This window comes from Triticum aestivum, chromosome 7B, assembly GCF_018294505.1.
Source record: "Triticum aestivum cultivar Chinese Spring chromosome 7B, IWGSC CS RefSeq v2.1, whole genome shotgun sequence".
Taxonomy (NCBI): Eukaryota; Viridiplantae; Streptophyta; class Magnoliopsida; order Poales; family Poaceae; genus Triticum; species Triticum aestivum.
The window spans coordinates 642236892-642247571 of NC_057813.1; the positions used below are offsets into that span (position 1 = coordinate 642236892).

The 10680-nt window shown below is 50.3% G+C and overlaps 1 protein-coding gene across 1 annotated transcript; it reads right to left on the reverse strand.

The window, feature by feature from the left end:
- Nucleotides 1-1979: 1979 nt before the first annotated feature.
- On the reverse strand, nt 1980-2782 carry LOC123158924 (auxin-responsive protein SAUR71). Its single transcript, XM_044576741.1, has one exon. It carries the CDS (start codon nt 2667-2669, stop codon nt 2253-2255), a length of 417 nt encoding a protein of 138 aa, XP_044432676.1. The 5' UTR covers nt 2670-2782; the 3' UTR covers nt 1980-2252.
- Between the last annotated feature and the right edge of the window lie 7898 nt (nt 2783-10680).

The window sequence follows — 10680 nt, forward strand, 5'->3', positions numbered from 1 at the left end:
GAATCTTTATTCAGCGCTATCATCGTCGCCGCCGAAACAAAGACGATGAACAGCCTAAAAATTTAAACTACGAGGAAGTAAAAACGATCCACACGCGTGGATCCGGCGACCCCCCTCACCATCGACGGCCGACGTCGCCGGCGGAGGGGAGCCGCCGGAGGACGGCGCTGGAAGATTGGGTCTCTTGGCGGCGGCTAGGGTTCCAGCCGCCAGGGACAGGAGGAAAAACGATATGGATTTTACGCACATGCATTTGTGTTTGGCTGCGCTGCACATGGCCTCTCGTCTACCCAGCCCCGAATGGCGGAGCGAGATACGTACTGCACTGGATGGATACGGTGAATCAGGGTTCGTAATCTTTTTTTTTCTTAGAGAAATTATTTTTGCGGGGGTTGTTTTTTTAGACGAAATAAGGTTTCCCCGCTTTATATTACAAAGCAACCATCATCGATACACAGATAGGTGCTGGGACGGAAGCAGCACCGGCACGACCATAAGAAACGAAAGAGAAAAGGAAAAGAAACAAATGCCGACACCGGCGGATCATTAAAAACGAAGAAGCTTCGCGGTCGCCCATCGGGGATCCTCCACCAACATCCTATACGGTTGTTTTCTTAGAGAATGTGATGACTTCTGAAGACGGTATCTACTACTTTCGTTTGAAAATATATGAAACCGAAACGTCAAATATTTTAAAACGGAGGTAGCACGAGTTTGGTGCATGTAGAACTGCCGTAACAGCAACCGTTATTTTGCCCGATGCAAATGTTTTTTTCAAGAACGCGCACAAGCTGTGTGGGTCTTCTATATCAAGAGAGGAAGAGAGCGGGTCAAATTAATGAAAAAGAAACATAGAGTTTATGTTACAGAAAATGGAACCCGCTGCCACATATTCAGCGAGAACCCCACCCTCACACACACACACACAGAGAGAGAGATTACATACCTCTAAGTACCTCACCCGTTCGACCTATCTTTCACAATTTAAACTTCGCCTTGATCTTCGCTACCACCCTATCTGGCAACGCCGCCACATTGTCGAAAACTCTATTGTTCCTCTCTAGCCAAGTGAACCGGAGTGTGATGATGTGAGGGTGTGCACATGGCGACGCCTTGACGAGGGACAGTAGAGTTTTCAATAATGTGGCGGCGTTGCTGGCTAGGGTAGTAGCGAAGATCAAGGAGCACGTTGTCATCTCACCACTTTCCCTGCGATTAGCTGGAACATGCACAACGAAAACTGGAGGCGGTTATCAGTTCAACACTTTCTGAAGTCCCCGAAATTTGCAGCGGTCCCTTGCCCAAGGTCAAAAGATGGAGAGAAGTGATGACTGGTGACGATGGTGCCTGCCTATGTGCTATCCGACGAGACACTCTTCACAGAGTATCTGAAATATCCTGTGTGCGATGTCCAACGGATTGAGTACTCACCTGATTTTTTTTGTTAATTAGCTTGACAAATTTATTTTGCTTAATTAATGGATGAGACACATTTTTTGCCTCTTTGAAAAAAAGTTCCGGAAATTCCTTGGCACGCGCACTTTATGCCTCATGTCTATATGCAGTCAGCTATTCTGAACCTGACAATAAAACCCAGATTTTTAATAAGCCTAGACGTCCAAAAAAAAAGCATCCACATGACGTCCAAGTAGTTTAGTTACTACCAAATGGTCAATCATAGTAGTACTCCCGAGAGAAATTTGCCCCCGCAGGGTACACCATTGTATTCTATGACAGGCATCCTGAACTGTAAAAGCAAACTTTGCTAGAGATCCATGGAAGTGCATTGCATTTTAGTACACCACCAGATCTTGGAGCAAGCTTTCGCAGTAGCAAAATCATCCATTTCACTCACATGAGGCAAAGGCGAGCCTTGCGGCTTACATGATGTGTTTGTCATGACCTCAAAAATCCCTACCAAAAAAGAGGAAGAAGAAGCTCCATTGCAGCTACCAGAGCTAGCTACAGGAACACTCAAGGAAGAAGAAAAAGAAATTACTACAGCCCTACAGCAGGTCCTAAAATTGTTGAGCTGCAGTTGAAAATGCGGAGGAATCCCCATCCTACCCTCCACCAACCCAATCAGACCTCCCTATTTACATCATCCACGCAGGGGCAGATCGGTCAGAAACCATCAGCTGGCAATTGGCTCTGCTCTGCTGGTTCACCGATTTGCCTTCGCCAGGGGGCAAATTTCCAATCACGCCCTCCATGGCAGCCGAACGAGGAGGGTGAAACGGGGAAGGGCTAGGCTAGTAGTAGAGCGCGGCATCGTCGTCGTCGGTGGCCTGGCAGCCGGGGTCGGAGAGGCCGAGGAGGAGGCGGCGGAAGTTGGCGACGGCGCAGGGGATGCGGAGCGCGCCCGGGTGGTCGTAGCCGTACTCCTGCGCGGCGCGCCGGAGCAGGGCCTTGAACGCCGGCTGGCACAGGAGCTCGGCCCGAACAGCGAAGCGCTCCACGGGGCCGCCGTTCTCGCCAACGCACACCGGCACGTGCCCCTCCGGCACCCGTGCGCCGCGGCCGAGCCTTCGCGCGCCGAAGAACGAGGACGACGAAGCGGCCGTGGAGGAGGCCTTCGCGGCCGCGTCGGGCCGGAGTGGCTTGTACGCGGCGGCGGCGCAGGCGTCTGCCGCGGCCACGCGGGAGAGCCGTCTGAGCAGGCGCTTCATGGTGCTGCTGCTTCGGTCGACGCCGGAGACCTCAAGACGTGGAAGCGGAGGCCGGGAGGCGGCGGCGATGGCGGGTTCTTGGCGAGGGCGCACTAGAGCTGAGAGAACACAAGGCGTTTGTACTGAGGCGGCCATGGTGGCTCCTTATATAACGGAAGAGCTCGAAGTTGTGCGGCGTTGCACAGGTCCTCTTGCCATTATTTTTCTCGGTTGGCATTTACAAATTCTTTTCTCGGAATGGAATGTAGCGCTTATTCAGCCAGCCTGCTTCGGGTACACGGGGTTATTTGCCTCATTTGAAAATTTGGCCCTGCTTCATTCTAAATCGAGACAAACTTGGGGAGTATGTAACTGTGACTGGTTACACTGGTTAAAGTTGACAAGAAAATGTGCCGCGACTATTGTCTAGTTCAACTTAAAACCATGACCAACAGTTGGGGATTGTTGGTTCCTTCATTTTGCAAACATTGCACTCCCTCCATTCACAAATATAAGAGGTGGTTTAACTTTTTTCAGAATAAGATGTACTCCCTCCGTTCCTAAATACTTGTCTTTCTAGGCATTTCAACAAATGACTACATACGTAGTAAAATGGGTGAATCTACACTCTAAAATATGTCTACATACATCCGTATGTAGTAGTCATTTGAAATGTCTAAAAAGACAAATATTTAGGAACGGAGGGAGTACATACAAAACATTTTAGTGTGTTTATTTACTCATTTCAGTTCGTATGTACTCCTAGTCATATTAAATATCCAAAACATTTTATATTTGTGAATAGAGGGAATAGTATTTTTCATACTTTTTTTTAACAAAATATAGACATAGGCACTGACGATAGGCACATACACTCACCCCTTTGAGTATGTATTAATCTATGAACACGTACAATTTAATCTATCGAGGTAGACATATAAACACGTACAATTTAATCTATCGTAGCCCAAAATACAGCCTGTTAGCCCATCGTGGAAGGCTTGTAGCGTACTTATTGGCCTTTTAATCTATCCTTAACCTAGAACGTGCAAGGACTACTATGTTTCATATCGACTTCATATAGACTTGATACATTATGGTGTATATCTATGAAGTGAAATAGTAATCTAAAGCGAGTTATGCACTAATACGAAACAGCGGAATGGTAGATGTTTCGTGCTTGTGCTGTGAGACGCCTCTTTGTAAAATTACTATGATTTCTACCTTAATACGTAGACACGCAAATGTCATATGTGTTCTTGAAAAAGACCATAGCTTTGTTCGCCCCCTCATGTGCAAATCCTGGCTCCGCCCCTGGAGAGGTGCAAGTGATTGCATGGACTGCTGGAGTGCTGAAATTAAGGATGGCAATTTTACCCATGGGTACGGGTGCCCACGGGTACCGTACCCACATGGGTAGGGTATGGGCACATTTTTATACCCATGGGTAGTACCCATACCCTACCCGTTAAGTCATGGGTAGGGTACAGGTATAGCCTTGTACCCGCGGGTATACCCATACCCTGCCCGCTTGTAAAATAAGTTAAGTTGTTGTCAATTAATCATTAATTGTCATGTGGCTCATCTACTTCTATTGACTTATGAGTATGTTGTATTTCTAAATTTTGATAGTAGTCTTGTACCCATCTACTTGTTATTGAGCTAAGATATTTGATTTTTTTTTTAAGTTTCCTATGAATGAGTGTAAAATTATGAACAACTTGTGTACTATTTGTTCTATTCGTTGGGTACCCAATGGGTATGGGTACCCGTCGGGTATGGGTATGGGTAAAGTTTTATACCCATAGGTACGGGTATGGGTAGAATTTTGTATCCACTGACTAGACGGGTATGGGTATGTTATTGCTCTACCCCGTCCATACCCTACTCATTGCGTGATTTAATTGCCATGTATTTAGCTATTGAGCTTCAAAGTTTATGTTTTTATGTGATCGCAGCATCAAAAAGAAAGTCTGAATTTTCCACGGAAGCCGCCATCCTTAGCTGAAATGTTGTCAACCCGTGGCAGTAGTATTTTCTTTTCGTCGGAAATACCCTGGGGCCTTCTACTTTGTTATACGTGACGATGCTTGGATTTTCACAATGATAACACAAACGGTTGAGACCCTAGAAATAGTTAGGTACAATGGTATATAAAAAGGACCATATTGCTAGCATGTTAGGTGAAGTGTGTCACTAGACTAGGCCGTAGGCTATCCACGAGCGCACTATACCGGTACCGGACGCTAGCAGCTAGCAAGCTACAAGAAACATTTTCACGTGGATATATCCTCCTATCCTCCGGTCCAGCATCGCTCGATCTAGAGGAGCACTGTGCGTGATGCCGGCGAGTGGCGGAGCACGCACATACGCGTCCCGGCCGTAGAACGGCAAACATACACATCAGCAGTGTCCCCCGCATTTCCGGAAGCGGCGCGGCATGGCGTTAGGGCGCCGCGAGATTCGACCGATCCTTGACATATATGGCGTCCCGTCTCCTTGTGTCGTTCTTTTGACAGTACATGTCACGGTTTGGTGGAGGAACTCATCGGCTGGAGATCGGATGTTGTCGTCGATCATGTGATCGGTGCCGAGCGGCTGCCGCTCCTGTCTAGACCTATATGGTCATGCCCTCTACGTGGTGTAGGACATGAGTGAGCATGGGCCACATGCGAGACACATTAGTGAAAGTTGGCGCACTGCACAGAAGGACAACAGCTGGATCTCGTAGGGAAATGAAAGCTGAAGATGAGATGACAGTGATGCCACTGGCCGTTCAACGTACTACTCTTAGCACATGTATACTGATCATCTATAGTTTTTGAGGGCGCCATCGGGATTCACAGGTTACAAGGAGTCTAAACTGACGGCTTCGTAGTTCATTCGTACCTTTCATTCACTGTCGATCCCTGGCTTTCATTTTAAGAATACTATCAATGTGGAGCTTGACAGATAGTGCCATGCATGTGACCATTGATGACTGTACAATTGAGCGCTTCGTCAAAGCAAGTCGACGAAAAATGGAACGAGGGGAGACACTCATTTCTTGTTTGGCAGCAGGTACGACCGGTACGCACGGCTCAGTTTTATCGGCACGTTTCTTCTTGCCGTGCTAGTTATGGCTGATCCGGTGACCGGTGATGCATGTTAGGGTCGGCCGGAGCTAGCTTGATCGCCAGTAGCTTGCTGGACATGGCATGTCGAGGCCTCCTATTCCATGCAGGCGCACATGGCATGCCTCGGACCAAATCAAGTACTAGTTGTACGTGTAGGACGCCGATCAGTCGATCGAGAGAGGATACATTAAGCGTCCGATTTATCACAACAGTGCGATGCAGTGCCTCTGTTGGGTCACTGCAGGCGATTGTGCAGCGCGTGGCATGCTGGCTCAACTTAACGGATGCATGCATGCATGCATAACCTCTAGGAAGAGCAACGCTAGGTCCAGTAGCGAAAATTGACAGGCTTTGTTATCTGAGAAAAATATGACAGACATTGCTAGCTTGTGTAGTATAATCGGATCACTTGGATTATAGTAGCAGTGTATACGTATATGCCTTTCAGTTAATGAATGGTATATCTGTAAATAGACCGCAGCGGTGATATTGTGCTCATCGACGTAAGCCGTACTCGTGACCGTACAGAAAGGCACGCACGACGGGCCGCGAGGCTCCACCGAGCTAGCTGAACTGCACCCACAGGCGCTTCTACCAGCCACTTTTTCCACAACAGGTCACAGAGGACCAATTTGCCGCGACTTTCATGACCACAGACTGTGCTAGGTGGTCCCGACTGGGCCCCTATCTCCTCTCCCGTCGGCGTCGGTACACCAACACCTCCCACAGAATACTCCTTGCTAATAGCGGGCCTAAACGTCAGTGAAACGTGAAAATAAAACAAAGGCAAAAACGATAAAGGGGGGTAATCCAGTGAGACAGCGACACAATTACCGACCTACAGCAGCCTACTCCTATGTAGGTGCATAGGTTGCATTGTCTGGGCTTGCCGGGCGTCAGTCACGGGCGCACAGAAGGTGGCCGAAAACGGCGAGTTGGATCTATGGACGATGGTGCTCTGTCCATGATGCGGTACACGTGGTGGGCTTGTTTGGAGAACCTGACATGGCATGTAGGCACTCTGTGTGACCGAGACCGAGATGCGCGGGTTCCGAGGCAATCATGCGCGCAAGATGTCGTCGATGGTGAGTCAGATACAGTGCTCGAATGGATCCAAGTGGTACAGCAGTGCTCGGTCCTTGCCGTAATACTGTGTTACTTGTACGTAGTTTACCCATCTTGCATGTGCATGCATGCAGAAAGCGAATAGCGTCGGTCAGAAAGGGATTAGAGCAAGCAAGCCTCGCCAGAGATGACGAGAAAGGTGGCCTGGGAACCCGACAGGAGTGAACGGGGTGCGTGTTATCCAGCTGTTGAGCCATGCACGTCCATGCCGGCCGGAGCCCCCTCGGCCCTTCCAATGCATTGCTCCGGGTCCGGCACGGCACGTACGTGTTGTCCCGAAGGCTCCCGCCCATAGCACCTAAGCGGAGCTCGTACGGCGAGCGCCACTTGCCGTGCAAGTTGCACTATTCTAGTGCATGCTTTGTTGGGACGAACAGTGAGGACTGTACCAAGTGGCGCCGTACGGAAAGATATGATCATCCAACTTTCAGAGTCAGAGTCAAGTAGGAGCGCAAAAGAAAAAAGTGTCAAGTAGGAGCGCTATTGTGCATGCCGATAAAGAACATGATCCTAAAAATGAGCTGGTCAGCTGGAGTTAATTGCGAAAAACCACCACATTTGAGGCATCGTTTGCGGAAAAGCACCAGGTCACTATTTTTTTGCAAAAATCACGCGGATTCAGTAAACATTTTGCAAATAGCACTGATCGGGTGATTTGGCACGTTTGATCACTTTCTGACAAGTGGGGCCAGATTGTAAGGAGCTGACTTAGCAAAAAAATTACACACACACCCCTGGATCTGAAAAAGAAAAGCAATCGACCCTCCGCGTGCGCGCAGGCGGACCTCGCGGCCTGGAGTTCGTCCCCGACCTCGCCAAGGCCGCCCCTGCGCCATCTGGGCCGGAGTCGCCTGGGTGTGCGCACGGGGGACTGGCAGGTTGCGTCCCCATTTGCTCGCCTTGAGGTCACGTGGCCGGCGCCGGCAAGGGAAGACAACCACGGTGGCCAAGGCGACCAGGAGCGAGAGATTGCAACGCGCGCCGGGGGCTCGGGCCTGGCCCGTGCGCCGCCGTGAGGTTGGCCAACGCGCGGTGGGGTGTGCACACACGAACAGGAGTACGCTGGCGAGCGCGATGGCCAGTGGCGAGCAGCGGTACGGGGAGCAGGAGGTAGCAGTCAGCAGCAGGCAAGCGCAGCGGAGGAGCGGCCGGGTGCAGGCGGTATGCGGGCGGCAGCGGCAGGCAAGGTAGGAGCAGGCGCGAAGGCGCGTGCAGTAGCGGGCACCGTCGTGGTGGCCGGCCTTGCTTGAAGCTGACACCTGAAGGTTGCTCGGCCATGGCCTCGGCCTGCTCCCGTGCATGCACAGGAGGCGGGAGGCGGCCCTGCTTGGAGCCCAACGACGGCCGTGATTGGAGCCAAGGTGGTCCGACCGACTGAAGAAGGAGATCGGCCTTGGCAGCGCGTCAGCGCCATGGTTGCCGCCCCCACTGGCTCCCGTTGTCGTCGTCGGTTGCCTCCTCTTGATTGGATCGGGCGCAGGGGGTTGATTGCTTTTTAGTTTTAGATCCAAGGGTGTGTGTAAATTTTTTGTTAAGTCATCTTCTTACAATCCGGACCCACTTGTCAGAAAGTGATCAAACGGGCCAAATCACCTGATCAGTGCTATTTGCAAAATATTTACCGAATCCGCGGTGATTTTTGCAAAAAATTAGTGACCTGATGGTTTTCCGCAAAGGATGCCCTAAATGTAGTTGTTTTTTGCATTAACTCGGTCAGCTGCACGTCGGTCGATCTCCGGGAACGACGGCACAGTCTCATTGATCCATCTGCATGGGTCGCCGAAGGTACAGAAATCAGCGACCAACCGAGCACCGCCGCGCGCGACATATTTAGGAGTCCGTGTATCGTACGCGCGCGCGTACAGATTGATACCATGCACCACGAAAATATCCAACCCATCAAGTTCAGTTTCTTGTCTTGACTGTAACATGGTTTGCTTAGGTCCATTAGTCAGACTAATGATCATCACTACACCAGACCGACCGATCCATCAAGCTCCTCTCCGTCGCACGCATGCATGATCATCACGTACCACTTCCCAACTGCTCTGGCTGTTGCTTCCATCGGTGGCAGCTCGCTGTTGTCTCCGGAAACCGACTTTGCATGTACACACTCAATTAATTGACTCTTTCCAGCCTCTCTGGGGCATTATTTTATGGACGCTGCTACGTGTCCGCCGGCCGATGTTTAGATATTATCCTCGCCTCGACGACGGTTGGATGCCCGAACTAATAGCCGCCTGATCTAGTGTTCGCGCCCTGCATGCCTACTTGTTATTTCTTAACACAAACGCTCTGTTGCAGAAACAATACACTATTGCCCCCGGCCCCGACAGAGCTGCGCCCTGCGCCACCAACCCACCCATCAGATCTCACATCATTGAGTGACCGTGGGTAGTCCTTCCCATTGCAACAGAGGTAATGTTGCAGATTTTTTTGAAACAAAGATTGAGTTGCAAAAACTTTTGTAACAGAGGTCATATTGTAAAAAAGTTTGCAACAACATACCTGTTGCATTATTTTTTGCAACAAGATCTATGTTTCAGAAAAAGCATTTGCAGCTCGCAGTCGTGTCAGTCACAGTTTCTTTTTTTTGCAACAAAGGTCTTATTGCAGATTTTTTTGTAACATCGGTCTTGTTGCAAAAAAATTCTGCAACAAAGGTCTTGTTGCACATTTGTTTTTTGCAACAGAACTGATGTTGCAGAAGTGGATGGCGGCCTTGCCGTCGTCAGTGCCGAGCAGAGATCGTCTTCTTCATTACCCGGTAGCAGCAAGAGCGGGCCACGAGCTCCGCCAGATGGTGGTGAGGGAGGATTGACGCCGCCCGTCCTTGCCTTCACGCCACCGCCGGCGAGCACCAGACCTCCGACCAGGTTGCCTTACTACCATCTCTTCTTTCTGTTTTTTTCCGTCTGCCCGCCTATTGTCGTGGGAGCGCCGCGCCTCGCCTTCATCGCGGGTCCTCAGCCGTCAAACCTCGCCGAGCGAAGCCCCTGCCGCTCCCGGATGTCCCTGCCTCTTGCCCGCTCGCCATCCTTGCTGGATCCGGCGAGATCCGGCTGGAAATCCTCGCCGGCGTCGCCCTCCCAGCCGCACGAGTCTCCGCCGGCCACGAGACAAATCATGAGTTGCAGAAACGTGGACACGAAAAGGTTGATCTCGATCGTCTGATCAAGAGTCAATCTAACATACACAAAAGCGGCGGACGCTCGCACGCGATTGGCCGGTCGGAGGTAAGCTTTTCCCTTATTTTACCCTCATTTTAATTTTCATCCCATGGCGCAGCTGTCCGTTCGCACTAGCGTGTCTTTAAGTATACGTATACTCGTCCAAGTTGTATCTTGCGCAATGCGCGTAGTAGTACGCAGCATGGCTGGCGAAGATATTCTGAGATAATAATTTGAGCCATTATTAGTAATGATAATGCAAAGTTGTGCATCCGTACCGCTAGTCTACTTACTCCTACAACACATAAACAAATGGAATTAGCATCACATGAGCCAGCCAGCTAGCTTGCCGCGTTCGTCTGTTGGTTGGAGTTATATTTTGGCACGACCGAGTCCGTCCGCTCTGCACGCATGATGCTCGACTCCGCTCTCTTGTAGTCTTGTAGACAGTGTTCTAGTCGATAATCCACTAAAAAAAAGCAAGGTCACGCAAGGCAGAGATGCTGGCAGCTCAGCCAAGCTACGCTACGTACGGGGGACCAGTACGTACCTACCAACGGCACCTGCCTAGTTTATGCCAAAACTATCCCATCGCCCCGTGGTGCCCCGTACCGTGCCATA

What these genes read in the sequence shown, in the direction of transcription:
- LOC123158924 (XM_044576741.1), bottom strand. Translation starts at nt 2,669, where the DNA reads ATGAAGCGCCTGCTCAGACGGCTCTCCCGCGTGGCCGCGGCAGACGCC.